The 19,350-nt window shown below is 36.3% G+C and overlaps 1 protein-coding gene across 4 annotated transcripts in view; it reads right to left on the bottom strand.

The window, feature by feature from the left end:
- SLC25A21 (solute carrier family 25 member 21) overlaps positions 1-16,939 on the bottom strand; it is a gene marked incomplete at its 5' end in the record, with an annotated part of 517,166 nt that extends 500,227 nt beyond the window's left edge. For 2 of the 4 annotated variants that reach the window (XM_081290705.1, XM_081290707.1), the window contains 2 exons: positions 14,345-14,378; positions 16,693-16,939. In XM_081290705.1, coding sequence (XP_081146831.1) covers positions 14,345-14,378; positions 16,693-16,939 — 281 coding nt within the window. Of the gene's footprint in view, positions 1-14,344; positions 14,379-16,692 lie in introns of those variants that run through there. The other 2 variants (XM_081290706.1, XM_081290709.1) reach the window with 2 other exon arrangements.
- Positions 16,940-19,350: the final 2,411 nt, after the last annotated feature.

Genomic DNA, 19,350 nt, shown 5'->3' with positions numbered 1-19,350 from the left:
ATTCTTTTTGTATGTTTTAATTAGTTACACATGACAGTTCAATGATCTTGACATATCATACATTTGAATCAGATGGGATATAATTTCTCATTTTTCTGAGTGTACAGGTTGCAGAATCACATTGGTCATGCAGTCACGGATATACGTACAGCAATAATAATGTCTATTTTATTCTGCTGTCCTTCCATTCCCCCCTTCCCCTCCCCTCCTCTCCCATCACTTCTCTCTACCCAATCTAATGTGACACACTTCTTTTTGTTTTTCTTTTTCCTCACATCATTATACATGTATTCTGTATAATGATGAGGGTCTCCTATTTTCCATGCAATTCCCCTTCTCCCTCCCTTTCCCTCCCACCTCTCTTCCCTATTTAGTGATAATCTTCTTCTCATGTTCTTCCTCCCTACCCCATTTTGAGTCACCCCCCTTATATCAGAGAAGACATTTGGCATTTGTTTTTTAGGGACTGGCTAACTTCACTTAGCATAATCGGCTCTAATGCCATCCATTTCCCTGCAAATGCCATGATCTTGTTATTTTTTAGTGCTGAGTAATATTCCATTGTGTATATATGCCACTTTTTTTTTATCCATTCATACATTGAAGGGCATCTAGGTTGGCTCCACAGTCTAGCTATTGTGAATTGTGCTGCTATAAACATTGATGTGGCTGTGTCCCTGTAGTATGCTGTTTTTAGGTCTTTTGGGTATAGTCCAAGAAGAGGAATAGCTGGGTCAAATGGTGGTTCTATTCCCAGCTTTCCAAGGAATCTCCATACTACTTTCCATATTGGCTGCACCAATTTGCAGTCCCACCAGCAATGTATGAGTGTACCTTTTTCCTTGTATCCTCGCCAGCACTTGTTGTTTGACTTCATAATGGCTGCCATTCTTACTGGAGTGAGATGGCATCTTAGAGTAGTTTTAATTTGTATTTCTCTGATTCCTAGAGATGGTGAGCATTTTTTCATGCATTTGTTGATTGATTGTATGTCCTCTTCTGAGAAGTGTCTGTTCAGGTCCTTGGCCCATTTGTTGATTGGGTTATTTGTTTTTTTGTTTTGTTTTGTTTTGTTTTTTGGAACAAGTCAGGGATGCCCTCTCTCACCACTTCTATTCAACATAGATCTTGAAACACTGGCCAGAGAAATTAGACAGACGACAGAAATTAAAGGAATAACTATAGGAAAAGAAGAACTTAAACTAGCACTATTTGCTGATGATATGATTCTATACCTAGAAGACCCAAACAACTCTACCAAGAAATTTCTAGAACTAGTAAATGAATTCAGCAAAGTGGCAGAATATAAAATCAACACCCATAAATCAAAGGCATTCCTGTATATCAGTGACAAATCCTCTGAAATGGAAATGAGGAAAACTACCCCATTCACAATATCCTCAAAAAATAAAATAAAATAAAATACTTAAAAAAAGAGGTGAAAGATCTATACAATGAAAACTACAGAACCCTAAAGAGAGAAATAGAAGACCTTAGAAGATGGAAAGATATACCTTGCTCATGGATAGGCAGAATTAATATTATTAAAATGGCCATATTACCAAAAGCACTTTATAGATTCAATGAGATTCCAATCAAAATCCCAACGATATTCCTCACAGAAATAGAAAAAGCAATTATAAAATTCATCTGGAAAAATAAGAGAACCAGAATAGCTAAAGCAATTCTAAGCTAGAAGAGTGAAACAGGTGATATCGTTATACCAGATCTTAAACTATATTACAGAGCAAGAGTAACAAAAACAGCATGGTACTGGCACCAAAATAGGCTGGTAGACCAATGGTACAGAATAGAGGACACAGAGACCAACCCACAAAATTACAACTGCCTTATATTAGACAAAGGTGCTAAAAGCATGCAATAGAGAAAGGATAGAATCTTCAACAAATGGTGCTGGGAAAACTAGAAATCCATATGCAACAAAATGATATTGAATCTCTTTCACCATGAACAAAAGTTAACTCAAAATGGATCAAGGATCTAGGAATCAAACCAGAGACTCTGCGTCTGATAGAAGAAAAAGTTGGCCCTAATCTCCATCACGTGGGGTCAGGCCCCAGATTCCTTAATAAGATACCTGTAGAACAAGAGTTAAAACCAATAATCAACAAATGGGATGAATTCAAACTAAAAAGTTTTTTTCTCAGCAAGAGAAATAACATGTGAAGTGAATAGGGAGCCTACATCCTGGGAACAAATTTTTACCCTTCACACTTCAGATAGAGCTCTAATCTCTAGGGTATATATAGTCTATTTTTAAGTTTAGATTTTCTACCCATATAAAAAAGAAGCAAGATGCAAAATCACTTAAGAGCAAATAGCTTGTAGATTCCTTGGCTTGGATAAACAGCAAACTGGTAAGCTGGGTCAGGACCTTAGGTGATCTAAAGTCAGAAAAGCATTCATTTCAATGCCATAAAATGTATATGTGTGAATTTATTGTTTTATAAATCAGGGTTCCTAAACAAAAGCTTTAATGACAGATAATTACTTCTTAGAGTGGCTGTCTTGTGTACTATTGGATATGTAACAGCATCCCTGGCTTCTACCCAGTAGATACTAATAGAAATTCCCTTCCCAGATATGACAAATAAAACTGTCTCCAGAAATTGCCAATCTTATCTTACAGGGAAACACTGCCCCTGATTGAGAACCACTTGCTTAAGTAAAAGAACCAACATAATAGTTAAGTCTACTGAACTTTCTGGAATCATAGAATGGCAGGCCTGGAAGAAACTTCAATCAATTCTTCATGTGACAGGTGAGGAAGTTGAGGTGTGAAGAGATTGAGGGCCTTTCCTAAGTTACCAAGCTACTTAGAAGAACTGGGTGACATAGGTAGATATTTTCTGATTTTAAAATTGGTGATCTAGGTATTGATGTTTGCTACTTTTCCTATAAGGTGAATATTGTGGCAGTAATAGCCATGATCCTTTCAAAGCATCTTTTAGATGACATAACTCACCTGTCCTAAGCCAATAGTGGCTTCCCTGTCACTCTTCAAATAGAATCCAAAGTCGTAGCCACAGACCAAAAGGCCCTGACTTCTGGCTACTTCTCCATACTTATTTTCCAGTCTTCTCTTTCACCCTACTCTTGTCATACCTTTTCTTTTTTTAACATTTCTTTGAATATCCCAAGCATATTTCCATATGTGATGGTAGGAATGTTCTTTTCTTAGTCATGCCCTTGGTTTTGCTTCTTCACTTCCTCTAGCCTTTGTACAAATATTATTTTAACAGGCAGGTTTTACTCTGACTAAAGTAGCATGTTTCTCCAACCTTTTCACTCTCTACCTAACATGATTTATTTTTATTCATTGCAGTTTCAACACCTGGATATATTCTGTGTTTATTTGTATATTCTTTGTCTTTCCTTTCTCTTGAATGTCAAGTCCCATGCAAAAGTGACTAGTATACTGTCTGGCATATGGAAAGCACTTAGTAAATAATTCAGTGAGTAAATCATATTCAACTCAATTGAACACAACATGCACTTAAGTAATCACACCCAATATTGCCTGACTATTCCCAAACAACCACTAATATAATTTCTGTCTCAGGCTGGAGTTGTGGCTCAGAGATAGAACGTTCGCCTAGCGTGCGTGAGGCACTGGGTTCAATCCTCAGCACCACATTAAAAAAATAAAATAAAGGTATTGTATCCACCTATATCTAAAAAATAAATATTTAAAAAATCTGTCTCTATGGATATGCCTATTCTGACTATTTAATAGAAAACTTTCATTTAACCTTCTATGTCTGGCTTCCTTCACTTAGCATGATGTTTTCAATATTCATCCAAGTTCTAGGATATATCAGTATTTCATTCTTTTATGGCTGAATAATATTCTATTGTGTTTATATAAAACAATTTCTTTACCCATTCATACATTGATGAATATTTGGATTGTTTCTAGCTTTAGGCTGTTATGAGTAAATACTGCTACAAACCCATGTGTCTGTGTGACATATGCTTTCATTTCTCTTGGGTATTTTCATAGGAATGAAACTGTTAGGTCAAATAGTGACTCTATGTTTAAAATTCTGAGCATCTTCCAAACTGTTTTACACAATAGCTATACTTTTTTATTTATTAAAAAATAAATGACAGCAGAATGCATTAAAATTCTTATTACATGTATACAGCACAATTTTTCATATGTCTGGTTGTATATAAATTATGTTGACACCAATTCATTATCTTCATACATGTACTTTGGATGATGATATCTATCACATTCCACCATCCTTGCTAATCCCCTGTTCCCTCCTTTTCCCTCCCACCCTTCTGCCCTATCTAGAATTCATCAATTCCTCCCATGCTCCCTCTCCCTACCCCACTATGAATCAGCCTCCTTATATCAGATAAAACATTCAACATTTGTTTTTTTGGGGGGGGGATTGGCTAACTTCACTTAGCATTATCTTCTCCAATGCCATCCATTTACCTGCGAATGCCATAATTTTATTCTCTTTTATTGCTGAGTAAAATTCCATTGTGTATACATGCCACATTTTTTTTTATCCATTCATCCACTGAAGGGCATCTAGGTTGGCTCCACAGTTTAGCTATTGTGAATTGTGCTGCTATAAATATTGATGTGGCTGTGTCCCTGTAGTATGCTGTTTTTAAGTCTTGTGGGTATAAACTGAGAAGAGGGATAGCTGGTCAAATGGTGGTTCCATCCCCAGTTTTCCAAGGAATCTCCATACTGCTTTCCATATTGGCTGCACCAATTTGCAATCCCACCAGCAGTGTATACGTTTTTCCCCACATCCTCGCCAACACTTATTGTTGTTTGTCTTCATAATAGCTGTCATTCTGACTGGAGTGAGATGATATGCATTTCTCTAATTGATTGACATGATGAACATTTTTTCATATATTTGTTGATTGATTATATATCCTCTTCTGAGAAGTGATGGTTCAGGTTCTTAGGTCCTTGGCCCATTTGTTGATTGGGTTGTTTTTTTTTGGGGGGGGGGGTCTTAGCTTTTTGAGTTCTTTATATACTCTAGAGATTAGTGCTCTATCTGATGTGTGAGGGGTAAAGATTTGCTCCCAGGATGTAGCTCTGTTCATCTCCAGATTATTTCTTTTGCTGAGAGGAAACTTTTTATCTTGATTCCATCCCATTTATTGATTCTTGTTTTTAATTCTTGCACTATAGGAGTCTTATTAAGGAAGTCGGGGCCTAATTCAACATGATGATTAGGACCTACTTTTTTCTTCTATTAGACATAGAGTCTCTGGTTTAATTCCTGGGTACTTGATCCATTTTGAGTTGAGTTTTGTGCATGGTGAGAGATAGGGGTTTAATTTCATTTTGTTGCATATGGATTTCCAGTTTTTCAAGCAACATTTGCTGGATATGCTATTTTTCTCCAATGCATGTTTTTGGCACCTCTGTCTAATATAAGTGAATTGTAATTTTGTGGGTTAGTCTTTGTGTTCTCTATTCTGTGCCATTGGTCTACCAGTCTGTTTTGGTGCCAATACCATGCTGTTTTTGTTACTATTGTTCTGTAGTATAATTTAAGGTCTGGTATAGTGATGTCACCTGCTTCACTTTTCGTACTAAGGATTGCTTTAGCTATTATGAGTCTCTTATTTTTCCAGATTAATTTCATGACTGCTTTTTCTATATCTATGAGGAATGTCATTGGGATTTTGATTGGAATTGCTTTAAATCTGTATAGTGCTTTTGGTAGTATTGTCATTTTGATAATATTAATTCTGCCTATTCAAGAGCAAGGTAGATCTTTCCATCTTCTAAGGTCTTCTTTGATTTCTTTCTTTAGGGTTCTGTAGTTTTCATTGTATAGATCTTTCACCTCTTTCATTGATTCCCAGGTATCTAATTTTTTTGAGGTTATTGTAAATGGGGTAATTTTCCTCATTTCCTTCTCAGAGGATTTGTCACTGATATACAGAAATGCCTTTGATTTATGGAGGTTGATTTTATATCCTGCTACTTTGCTGAATTCATTTACTAGTTCTAGAAGTTTTCTGGTGGAGCTTTTTGGATCTTCTAGGTATAGAATCATATCATCAGCAAATAGTACTAATTTAAGTTCTTCTTTCCTATCCATATCACTTTAATTTCTTTTGTTTGTCTAATTGCTCTGACCAGTGTTTCAAGAACTATGTTAAATACAAGTGGTGAAAGAGGGCATCCATCCCTGTCTTGTTCTAGTTTTTAGAGGGAATGCCTTTAATTTTTGTCCATTTAGGATGATGTTGGCCTGAGGCTTAGCACAGATAGCCTTCTTGATGTTGAGATATGTTTCTGTTATCCCTAGTTTTCTAGTGTTTTGAACATGAAAGGGTGATGTATTTTGTCAAATGCTTTTTCTGCATCTATTGAGATGATCATATGATTCTTATCTTTGGGTCTATTGACGTAATGAATTACATTTATTTATTGATTTCTGTATGTTGAACCAACCTTGCATCACTGGGATGAATCCCACTTGATCATGGTGCACAATTTTTTTATATGTTTTTGTATTCGATTTGCCAGAATTTTATTGAGAATTTTTGCATCTATGTTCATGAGAGATATTGGTCTGAAGTTTTCCTTCTTTGATGTGTCTTTGCCTGGTTTGGGTTATATTGGCCTCATAGAATGAATCTGGATGTGCTGCCTCTTTCTCTATTTCCTGAAATAAATTGTAGAGTATTGGTATTAGTTCTTCTTTAAAGGTCTTGTAGAATTTGGCTGTGTATACATCCAGTCCTGGGCTTTTCATGGTTGGTAAGATTCTGATGGAGTCTTGTATTTCCTCACTTGATATTGGTCTGTTTAAATTGTCTAAAAACAAGGAACACTTCACAAATTTGTGTGTCATCCTTACACAGGTGTCATGCTAATCTTCTCTGTATTGTTCCAATTTTAGTATATGTGCTGCTGAAGTGAGCACCACAGTAGCTATACTACATCATACTTCCACCAGCAATATATGAGCATTTCCACTCTGTGTCCCTTACAATACTCATTTTTCCTTTTTATAAATTATAGCTATTATAGTAGCACAAAGATATAAAGTGGTATCACTTTGTATATTTGATGCACATTTCCTTAATTATCAATGAAGTCATGTGCTTGTTGGCCATTTGTATATCTTTGTGTAATGTCTATTAAGCCTATTTTTAATTGGATTGTCTTTTGGTTGTTGAGTTATTAAGAATTCTTTACATACTCTGGATACTAAGACCTTATGAGATATATGAAATGAAAGTATTTCCTCCCATTATTTTTTTTCATTTTCTTGATAACTTCTCTTGATGCACAAAAGTTTTAAATTTTGATAAAACCCAACTCCTCTAATTGTTTTTTGGCTGCTCATGCTTTTGATGTCAACCTAAGATTCACTATCATATCTAAAGTCAAGATTTACCTCCACATTTTAGCTGTGGAGTTTTTGCTCTTATATTTATATCAATGATTAACTTTGAGTTAAATTTTACATATGAAGTAAAATTAAGGGTCCAAATTCATAATTTTGCATATGGTTATCCAGGTGTCCCAGCATGGTTTATTGAAGAGATTTTTCTTTCTTAGTTGAAATGATATTGGCAACATTTTTGAAAATTAATTGGCCATAGATATTTGTATTTCTTTCTGGGCTCTATATTTTATAAGTCTATATGTCTGTTATGGTTTAGACATGAGATATCCCCCAAAAGATCACGTGTGAAACAATGCAGGAGTTTTCAGAGGTGAAATGATTGTATTATTAGAAGTATTACAAAATCAGTGAATTAAACAGCCAATATGGATTACCTGGGTAGAAATTGTAAACAGGCTAGGTGTAGCTGGAGGAAGAAGGTCACTGGAGAAGCGCCTTTGGTGTTTGTATTTTGTACCTGGTGAACGGAACTCTCTGCTTCATGATAGTCGTGTCCTGATCTGTTTCTTCTTCCATAATAGTCTGCTTCATCTTGGCCCCAGAGCTATGGAGTTGATGGCCCCTGAACTAAACTTCTGAAACCATCAGCAAAAATAAACTTTTCCTACTTTAAAGTTGTTTTTCCCCCCAGGTTTTTGGTCACGTGACAAAAAAAAAAAACTGACTGAAACAATATCTGTCCTTATGGCTATATCAATTCTGTTTTGATCAGTGTAACTTTGTAGTGAGTTTTGAAATCAAGAATGTCATTTCAGCCTGCAAAACTGCCTTTAGCATTTCTTATAGGGAGATCTTGATTTTTCTTTATATAGGAATGTCTTAAATTCTTTATTTTTGAAAGATAGATCTGCCAGGGATAGGATTCTTAGTTAGTGGTTTTGTTTTTCCTTCAGCACATTGTTTCATTGATCCTTAAGGAAATGCACATCAAAACTACAAAGTGATTCCACTTTATCTCTTTGTGATACTATAATGGTTATAATGAAAAAAAAGGAAAAAAATGAGTATTGTAAGGGATGTAGAGTAGGAATGCTCATATATTGCTGGAGGAACTATGATGTAGTATAGCTACTGTGTAAAACAGTTTGGTAGATGCTCAGAATTTTAAACATAGAGTCATTATTTGACCTACCAGTTCCATTACTAATTAAATATATCAAGTACTGCCTCTGGCATCCATGATTTCTGACAAATCAGTTGTTAATCTCATTGGGGATACTTTGTCTGGTGATTTGCTTCTGTCTTACTGCTTTCTAGATTTTCTATTCATTTTTGGATAGTTTTATTTTAATAAACCTCAGTGTGACACTCTTATTATCAATCTTCATCTTCATGGATGTGTAGGTTTCTATTAGTCTGATCAGGATGTCATAACAGAGTAACATCAACTGGCTGGGTAAACAACAGAAATGTATTGTATCACAGTTCTAGAAGCTATTGGTCCAAAAAAAAAAGTGTCAGCAGGGTTGGTTTCTAGGGAGGTCTCTATTCCTGGCTTGCAGAAGGCTACCTTCTCACTATGACTTCACATGTGGCCTTTTCTCAGTGTGTGCATGAAAAGAAAGAGAGATCTCTGTGTCCCTTCCTTTTCTTATAAGGACACTTGTATTAATATATTAAGGTCCCATCTTTATTGCTGCATTTAACTTCAATTACCTCCTTAAAGGCTTCTTCTCAAAATACAGTCACACTCAAAATAAAGCCCTACAGGATTAGGGCTTTAACATAATATTATTTGGGGTGGGGGATTCATAACAAGTTTCATCAAATTTAGGAAGAATCTGTCCATGACTCATTGAAATCTTTCCGCTTCTATTTCTTTTCTCCTGGGACTTATGTGATACATGAATTGATAAACCTGATGGTTTCTCTTAAGTCTCTTAGGCTCTGTTTATTTTCCTTCATTCCTTTTCTTTTCTGATCCATCAGTGGCAGATCAACAATGCACAACCAAGATTTTTTGGAAGACAGAGTTCTTATTGTCTGCTTTGTTACCAGCCATTTCTACAAGGAATGTGGCCCACTATCTCCAAGGTCCTCTGCCATGGGAATAGGGGTGAGGGGAAAAGATGCTGCTATGCAAAACTGAAATTCACCAGCCATATTCACACTCCCTGGGGACACTGCAATTGTGCAACTAGATCTTAGAATTCCAAAAGAATTAGATTCTCGTAATTCTTGCTAGCTCAAGAGTTTTCCTAGAGGGACCAATTTCTTGAGTCTCTTGTTATACAATCATAATGCCACTGAGACACATAGAATTTTTAGAACTTTTTACTGATTTACCTCTCTGCACATTCTAGTGTCAGGCACAAAATTAAGTGACAACTACTCAGTGACTATGAGGAGACTGAGAAACAAAAAGAAATAACAACAAGAAAAACACAGAAGTCATTTGATGCATAATAGTGTAGTGAAATATGAACATTTCATTAGACTAGGGATCATTTTCGTTTTTTTTAAAGAAGTTGGCCAAATCTGAGGTTAGAATACAGGTTATGGTCAGACTGAAAAGACTTAAGAGATTTAGATGTTATCTCCTAGCATAGGATAGTAACTATCAAAGGCTTTTAATCAGGCGTTTAGCATAAGCAGGATTTGATCTGTACCCTGCACTTTATACCTCACTGTTTAATATTTAAAATCATGTTTAAAATATAAAAATGGGTATATATTTCCAAGAACAGCATCAGTAAAGACCAAGTTCAAAAGAAGGAGAGGCTTCTTTGACATTGCTGACAGTAAGAAAGATTTTCAAAGGTATTTTCAGGGGGAAATCTAAGAGGTATAGGCGTACCATGGGAGTTATGATGAGAAACCAGAACTGAGGATAATGCAGTAGAGAATGAGGACCTCAAACTGGGTTTTAGTTCTGACTTTGCCATACCTAGCTATTATTTAAAAAATCAGACCCCTAAACTTTTGTTTCTTCCTCTACATAGACATTTTTTTTTCAAGCCCTTATCTTGCTTGATCACTCAAGAGCATTCTACAGTTGACTCTTCTTTCTTTGATATACAGCACTCCCTGTTAAATTTTTTTTTTATCTTTCTCCTTTCTTGACTGCTCTTTCCTTTACCACCTTTAAAGGCTTATCCTTCTCTACCTGACCATTAAGTGTTGGAGTCCTTTGTTCTGTTATTACTTGATAACATTCCCTCATCTTTCTCTATGTATACTCGTTCTTGGTTTTTACTCCTGTTACAATGGGAAAAAATTACTTGTAACTATAAAGTATCTAATCCATTAAGACACAAAAGATCACATATAATATGATTCCATATATATGAGATATCTAAATAGATGAATCCAAGAAGGCAGAAAGCAGAATGTAGGGGTGAGGAGGAGGGTGGAATGGAGAATAACTGTTTAATGCATACAAGGTTTCTTTATGGGTTATCAACCTAAATAACAACAGAGACTCTCAAAAAAAAAAAAAGAGTTCATTCAGTAGTAAGCAGAGGATTATAATCTGGGATACACATGCTGTAGTGGACCATGGGAATACTCAGGTAGACTGAGAAAACAGGAAAGTTTTAAAGGCAAAACAGAGAAGTATATGTTATTATTATTATTTTTTAAACAAAGAGATCCTTAGTGGAGACAGTGTATAAGGCAAGTGTTCTTGTACATCCAGCTATCTGTTCTTGTGACTCCTGTAACAAGCTTCAGTTTGGAAAGTCCTTGGGAAAAGTTACTACAGGGAGTCTTTGTAATAGTTTTTATCATAGTTATGCATGTAAGAGGGCCCTCCTTCATAACCTCCTGTTTCTCTATTTGGTTGAGGTTGGACACAAGTGACTTCATTTAGATTTCTGACAACCTACAGAGGGGTAGTTAAAATGCTCTGACACTATACAGAGATGATGGTTACATAAAACTATGAATGTACAAAATGCTACTGAATTATTAATTTTAAAATGGTTAACGTTATGCAAAATTCACTTCAATACATAATGAAAAAGCCTATCCCCACAGGTTTTGTTATATATTTACCCTTCTCTACTAATCATAAATGATGATAGGAAATCCCATATTATCAGTTTCTCACTTTCTATCTGATGAGGCTCATCAATGTACAAATATGCTCGAATATCTTATATCTTAAATAACAACAATAAGACAAAATATCCCTTCCGTATAGTTCATCTGGTGAATTTAAAAAAATATATATATATCAATTCCCAGTCTCCACTCCAGACCAAATGATCAAAAGCTGGGACAGAGGATATCAGACATCCATATTTTAACTGGGGTTGAAAGTATTTCTGATTTATAATGGTCATCCAATTGGTATCTATCAGGAAACCTTTTAGCTCTAAATAATAGATAAGCTACTCACAACAGTCTCAATAATAAGGTTTTTGCTTTTAATCTCATATACAAGAAGTCAGAGTAGGCAGTCCAAACCTGGTACAACAGCTTACCAATATCATTACAAACCAAATCTTTTCCTTTCTCTTCCAGGTGTCATTCTAAGATACTAGCTCTTTACCCTCCATCTGGATGATCAGGATGGCTGCCAGGTGTCATGGCTTCATTCCAAACAGAAAGGTCAGAGAGAGAACCTTTCTTTTCACAAGGCTCTGTTTATTCTGGAAAGGTAGTCCTCCACTTGACTTTCCATTATACTATATCTCATTAGCTAGAAGTAGATAGTATGCCACACTTAGTCCCATTACCAGGAAAAGAACCCCAGAGTTAATATAAGGGGATGAGGCTAATTTTGAGACAGGGAGCAGGGTAGTTACTCTTTGAGAGCAATAGATCTTTACTAGCTATAAAACTGGAGTTTTGTTAATGGGAGGAAAAGAGGCGCAATGTCTGTTGCTTAGAAAACATACTGTTATACCATTTATCTGTTGTCTATCACAGAAATATCAAAAGAATTGACTGTGCAGCATTTGCTATGTCCTTACCACCTATTTTTTCCCAAACCACTTTTTTTTTTTTTTTGTGGGGGGGGATAGTGGAGGGATAACAGGGATTGAACTCAGGGCCATTCAACCACTGATCCACATTCCCAGCCTTATTTTGTATTTTATTTAGAGACAGGGTCTCACTGAGTTGCTTTAGCACCTTGCTAAATTGCTGAGGATGGCTTTGAACTCAAGATCCTCCTGCTTCAGCTTCCCAAACTGCTGGGATTATAGGCATGTGCACTGCACCTGGCATTCTCTCAAACCCACTTTAAACTATCTTCCATCAGACCAATTCACTGAAACTATTTTTTTTTTTTATCAATGTCACCGATCATAGCTGTATTGCAAAGTCCAAAGGTCACTTCCTTGCCTTCACTTTAGTGAAACTTCCAGCAACATTTGAAAACAATGACCAGTCTCTTAAGGCACTGTCTCTTCTTGGCTACTATGACACAGTACTTTACTGGATTTCTTCTTCCTTTATTATATAATTCTCTAATGTTCCTCTCCCTTTAGTTAACCTATAGAGAGACTGAAGTCCCCCATAGGCTGGATCCCATTCTCTTCTTTTATTTATCTATATTTTCCTCTCTGGTAATATTATGCAAGCCCTACACTGATGTACCTACACTGATGACTCCACCTGCCTTACTTCCAACCATGGAAATATCAAACCATCCCTGAGGCACAGAACTGTATAACAAATTATCTGTGTTAGTATCTCCACTTTGGTATCAAAAAGAAAAAAAAGAAAAAAAGGAAGGAAGGAAGGAATAGATAGCTCAAACTATCTTGTAGTCCTTAAACCCTTTCTCCTCCTATATTTCCTAATTCTGAAATGGGATCACTATCCATCCAATAGTTCTAACCAAAAACATAGTTGCATTAAGAATAAAATCACTTATTATTGTCTTTACTGGGTTCTATAAGAATGGTATGCCTTTATGTATTTGTCTTATTCTATTTTGCCTTACACCTAATTCGGATCCAACACAATAATCTTTCTAATTTTGAATATGTTAAGCTTGGTCTGCCTCATGAGTTTTGAATTTGAAGAAATGAAATACCACCATAAATCTTTGAAAATGCCTAAACCCAAATCTCTAGAGGTATGGAGCAATAAGAACTCTTTGTTAATTGCTTGTGGGAATGCAATTAGTATGGCGACTCTGAAAGACAGTATGGTAGTTTCTTATAAAACTAAACACACGCTTGCCATATGATCCAGCAATTGAACTTTTGGTTGTTGCCCATATGAATTATATACTTATGTCCACAATTGCACATGGGTGTCCATAGTGACCTTATTCCTAATTGCTAAAACTTGGAAGAAATTAAGTTGTCCTTTAATTAGTAAGTAGATAAACAAATTTTAGTACATTCATACAATGGAATATTATTCAGCAATAAAAAGAAATATCCTATTAAGTCATAAAAAGACATGTGGGAACCTTAAATGCATACTGATCAGTGAAAGAAGTCAGTCCAAAAAGGCTACAAACCATACCAATTCTATGACATTCATGAAAAAGGAAAAAAAATGATAGTGATAATAAAGATCACTGGTTGTAAAGGACTGTCAGGGGTTCCAGGGGAGGGAGGGAAAGATAAATAGGTGGAGCACAGGGATGTTTTAGAATAGTAAAACTATTCTAATACTATAATAATGGACACATTATAATGCAGTTGGTGAACTCCATAGAACAATACAACACCAAGAGTAACCCCTAATGTAAACCATGGACTTTAGTTATTTTAATATCAGTATTAGTTCATCAATTGTAACCAATATACCATACCAATGCATGATGTTAATAACAGGGGAAATCATGGGGAAAGGGGGAGTATATGAGAACTCTGTACAACCTGTTCAATTCTGTAAACCTAAAACTGCTTTAAAAAATAAGTCTATTCCCACTACCACCAAAATAAATAAGTAAATAAATCTGTTGTGGTTGGAGTATCACTCAGTGGTAGAGTGCTTACCTGACAGGTGAAAGCCCTGGGTTCAATCCCAGTACTGCATTTAAAAACAAAGTCAGTTAAAAAAATGAATCATGATCTTTAGACAGGTGATTTATAAAAGGGTTACATGATAGATAAGAATGCTATGGGACTGAATTTCAAAATTTTAATAGTAGCTTTAACAATTGCTGTTAATTATTCTTAATATTTTTATCTCCGGGCCAGTCCAGAACACATCCTTACATATGAAATTGTACATCTGACTGCTGAAGAACTCCCCTTAAATTTCCCAATGACTCAAATTCATTCTGTCCAAAAATTAACTTTCTTATTCACTCATTCTTCTATGAACTCCCTCTTTCTCAGTTGTTATTAAAATCTTCAAACTTTATTTTCTACTTCTTCAATTCACCCTTTTCCATTTATCGTGCCCTACTGCATACATTTTATCATTTTTACCTTGGATTAAATAGGCTTGCTAACATGAGAATTTTGATTATGAAATATATCTTCCAAATTGATGATTTGTCTAAAGTACAAATCTAACTATATCATTACCTTTAATTTTTAATTCCTATTAACTATAGAATGGAACCAGAGTACTAAAATGAAATACTTCATAATCTCTACAACCTCATTTCCCATCATTTTTCATCTTGAATTCCATATTGTAGTAATCCTAAAGTGCTTACAATTACCAAAAGTATCTTATCTCCATATTGATTCCTCTACAAAGAATTCTATTTTCTCTGCACCTTTACTCCCTTTTTGCCATGCTAAGTTCTATCCATACTTAAAGAAGAGTGAGACATTAACTCCTCCAGTTTTCCTTGATTCTGTCCTTCTCATACTTTAAAATTCCTCACCCAAAGTCATCCAAAGCCATTTTTCAGATAACTCTTAGCAGGATGGAGAATGAAGAAATGTGTGTATGTGGATAGGGGTAGTGGTGGAGAGGAGTGGGGAAAAATTATCATTGTGGTATAAAAAGTTGCAGAAAGAGCATTAATGAATACCTAAATTGGAAATGGGATAAGGGCGAATTAGGTCTAAAGTTTGAACTCATTACATAAAAGAGAGAGAAGGAAAAAAAAAAGGTTACTGAAGAAAACAGAGTTTTTTCTTTACTCTGGAGATTTTAGAAATTCAGAAAATGGGCTTCAAAAACTGAGGCAAAATGAATCTTTACCCAACAAAAGCTATTATCACTTTCTCTAAATTCATCCTTATTTATTATTTGGTGTCAATTTTCTCAATTTTGTAGTCCTTGGCCCTCTCATTTCTTTAAGAAAGAAAAGAAACTTTCCCTCCTTTAATTACACATCATTTGATTTGGCACTAACCATTACTTCAAGTCATTTTTCCTGATTATAATATCCTTTTTGATTGGAGTCTCTGTTCTGACAAACTTACAGCCCCTCTTTTATTGTCTCAAAATATTTATGATTGTGTCCACAAATATCTGATTGAATCCAGATGTAAAGCCAAAACAAAAACAAAAAAACAAAACATTTCAAGGCTGAATCTATAACAAACCCCTCCAGAGTACTGTTTATTCTTTACCATATAAATAATAACATTATGTATTTTAACCTCTTTTGGTCCAACCCTTTACACGGTATTTACAGTTACTAAAGTCTAAGTCCCTCTTATTAAATTTAACCACTAACTTGGGGGTCCATCAACACTTTATATTATCCCTATTCTCTGGGGATGTGTAAAAAAAAAAATTCTTTATCCAGGAACCCAAAGAGTGCCTGGCACATAGTATGTTCTGAATAAATACTTGTGTGTCCAACAGATTAATGAGTAACAGGAGTTAAAGAGATATTTATAAATGCAATTCTGATTTGTGGAACACTTTTGAATCACTACCGGCTCATTTTATGGGTCCTGATAAAACTCTTAATATTATTCCACAATTAAAGATATCTTTGGCTTTCTATTGTTTCAACAGAATGGTAGGCGAATTGTTTTTTGTTGTTGTTTTATTAAATTCTGAAAGGCTCAACATTCTGTGAATCCACATAATGTGAAAATTCAGATTTCCTTCCAGGACTTAAAAAAGTCACCAGCTCCAAAATTTTAGCCTGAAGCATTTTTTGGAGAGGGCCTAGGTGTCACTTTTGCTCGCCTGTGCCCTTTTCATTCGACCTTCACTGCGCTACAGGCCCGGCCCCTCCACCACACTCTCTATTCCCACACTCTCTCCCCTCCAGCCACACACACACAACCACACAGTTCCGCCAAGTCTCCCTAAGCCTCCCTACGCCTTCCTCCAACCAGATTAGGTTTTGTCGGGGCACTATTTTGCTGTTCCGGAACGCACCAGTGGTCTTAGACCCCACAACCACAGTTGGCCCGCCTACCGTCCTCTCGCGGCTCCGGAGAGGACTTGCCAAGCTTTCTCGCTCGCAGGGAGGCCCCGCCCCGCGCCCGGCGGCGCGGCTCGCGCATGCCCGGTGCGCACCGCCTCGGTCTCTGCGGGCCCTCGCGCGCGGCGTGCGGCAGGCTCTGTCTCTCTCCGGTGCCCCGCCCCGCTGGATCATTTGGGGTCGCGCGCCTCCGGGCCGAGCCGCTGAGTCCGTGGCTTTGACTGACGCGGTAGTTGCGCATCCGGCCTGAGAAACTCTGTGAGAGAGTGCTCCCAGTCGGCTCCCGGAGTGATGCCTAGCGCATCCCAGGTAAACCGGGTGAAGGGGAGGTTTGGGCGACTGGAGACTGATCGGGGTGGGCAGAAACCAGCCTTGGAATTTCCGGCCGCAGCTTCCTTGGAGAAACTGAAGGGGCCGCGCGGAATCCGCACCCAGTGAATGCTGGCCCCGAGTGCCCTGGAGTGATGGGGCACCCTCAGAGGTCAGCGTCCTGGGATTCTCAGGTGACAGACAACTCTTTCTTTGCTATTACAGGACTTCAACAGCTGAGCATTTATTCAAAAGTGTAGGGGTTTTGCTTGCTTTTCCCTTAAGCCCCTGGGAGTTAGAGGGTTCTAGTTCTCTGGGTTCAGCCTCTGATCTACTCTGCGCCCTTGACAGGCACTTGAATCGTTTTATATTTTGGTTCTCACTATTGTAAGTTGTGAGTAAGAATACAATCTGGTGCTTTTTTTAAGTGTGCTGAGCCATGCTGTACAAAGATACTGCTAAAGTTATTTTGGGTTACGACGTCCGAGGCCCATATTTGTTTAACTGGAAGGTGACACCACCCGGCAATATTTGCGAAGTACTTTAAGCCTTGTGGATGGAAGGAATTGGATAAACACAAGATTGACTCATGATTAGACAGGGATGGTAGAAAGGAACAACTTTCCTCAAGAACAGGCTTTTTGAAAAGCTCCTTTGAGCATTTTATGGGGGTTGAATCACAGCAGTAGATAAAGGTAAACCAAAACAAGTGGTCAAATAAAACTGCATTTCAAGCAGGTTATTTTTTCTTTACTATATAACTTTAACATACTATTAGAAGTTATTCTTTGTAAAGTTTCCTCTTTGGGTCTGGGATGGAACTAACCTAAAGTGACAGTTATATAGTCATGGGGAATCATGTGCAATAGTGTATTAGTAAAATTAATTAAAATAAAGCCAATTTTTCTATGTGAAGTAGTAAAAGTTGTCTAATTGGAGAGAGGTAATGATGGCAAATCAGAAAAGGGAATAGAGATGTACACAATTTTCCTTGAAAGGCATGGAGTTCATAGAAATTCTGTGTTTGTTTTTAAAAAGTATGATAAACATAGAAGTGTCTGAATCATATGTGTACAACTCATTGAATTTCAGAGTGTACACACCCCTGTCTCCAGTACCTAGATCAAGAAAGAACCTTAAACAGTACATGCATCCCAGAAGCCCTACTTTGTGGTGCCAGCTTAGCAAAGGTAACCATTATCTCAACTTCTAACATTTGAGTTTCAGCTATTATTGACTTTATATTTAAAAATTTATATAGTATATAGTCCTCCGAGTCTGGCTTCACCTCAATTTTATATTTGTGAGATTTATATGGGTGAAATAGCAGTAGTTTTTTCATTTTCATATTGCATATTATTACATTCAGTTTTAGGTTACTACCAAAAGGGTTGTTATGAGGTTTTATAAGTATTTTGGTGAATTTATGTATACTTTCTTTTGGGTATATATTTAGTAGTAAAATGGCTGTGTTATAGCCTATGCAGATGTGTTTTTATGGAATATACCACCAAAAAGTGTTTCAAATTGTGTTAATTTGCATTCCCATTAGCAGTGTATGAGAATTCTTTTGTCCCCAAATATTTATAACACCTCACATTGGTAGATATATATTGATATTACGTTGGGTTTTCCCCCTAATTTTCCTAATGACCTAATATTATTGCACATCTCTTTATGTATTTATTGATCATTTGCATATTCTCTACTTCTGTAAAAGGCCAGATATTAAATACAGTCAAACCTCACTTTGAAGTTTGTGTTAGTGCAGTACCATACAAAGCTAGGACTACTGATTTATTTTTAGGTTTTCCAGGCATAAAACAGTCTCTGTTGCATATTCTTATCTTCATTCTTTTTTTTATTTCCCTCCCTTTTTTCATGCATCCATCCCTTCCTTCCTTTCCAGCCCTTTAAAAATATAAAAACCATTCCAAACTCAAAGACTGTACAAAAACAGTTATTAAAAGATAAATGTAAAAAAAAAAAAAAAGATAAAGTAGACACACTAAAATTCTAGTCTATTTGAGCTTTCAGGAATTCATGAATGGGGCAGCACCAGATTTCAAGTAGGAAAACGTTTATTTTTTTATTTATTTTTTTCCCCTTTCTTCTCTTTTTTTTTAAATTTTTTTATTGGTTGTTCACAACATTACAAAGCTCTTGACATATCATATTTCATACATTAGATTGAAGTGGGTTATGAACCCCCAATTTTACCCCAAATGCAGATTGCAGAATCACGTCAGTTACACATCCACAATTTACATAATGCCCTATTAGTAATTGTTGTATTCTGCTACCTTTCCTATCCCCTACTATCCCCCCTCCCCTCCCCTCCCA

The sequence above is a fragment of the Spermophilus citellus genome (genome assembly GCF_964194105.1).
Source record: "Spermophilus citellus genome assembly, chromosome: 4".
NCBI lineage: Eukaryota > Metazoa > Chordata > Mammalia > Rodentia > Sciuridae > Spermophilus > Spermophilus citellus.
This window is presented reverse-complemented; position numbering and strand designations above follow the sequence as displayed.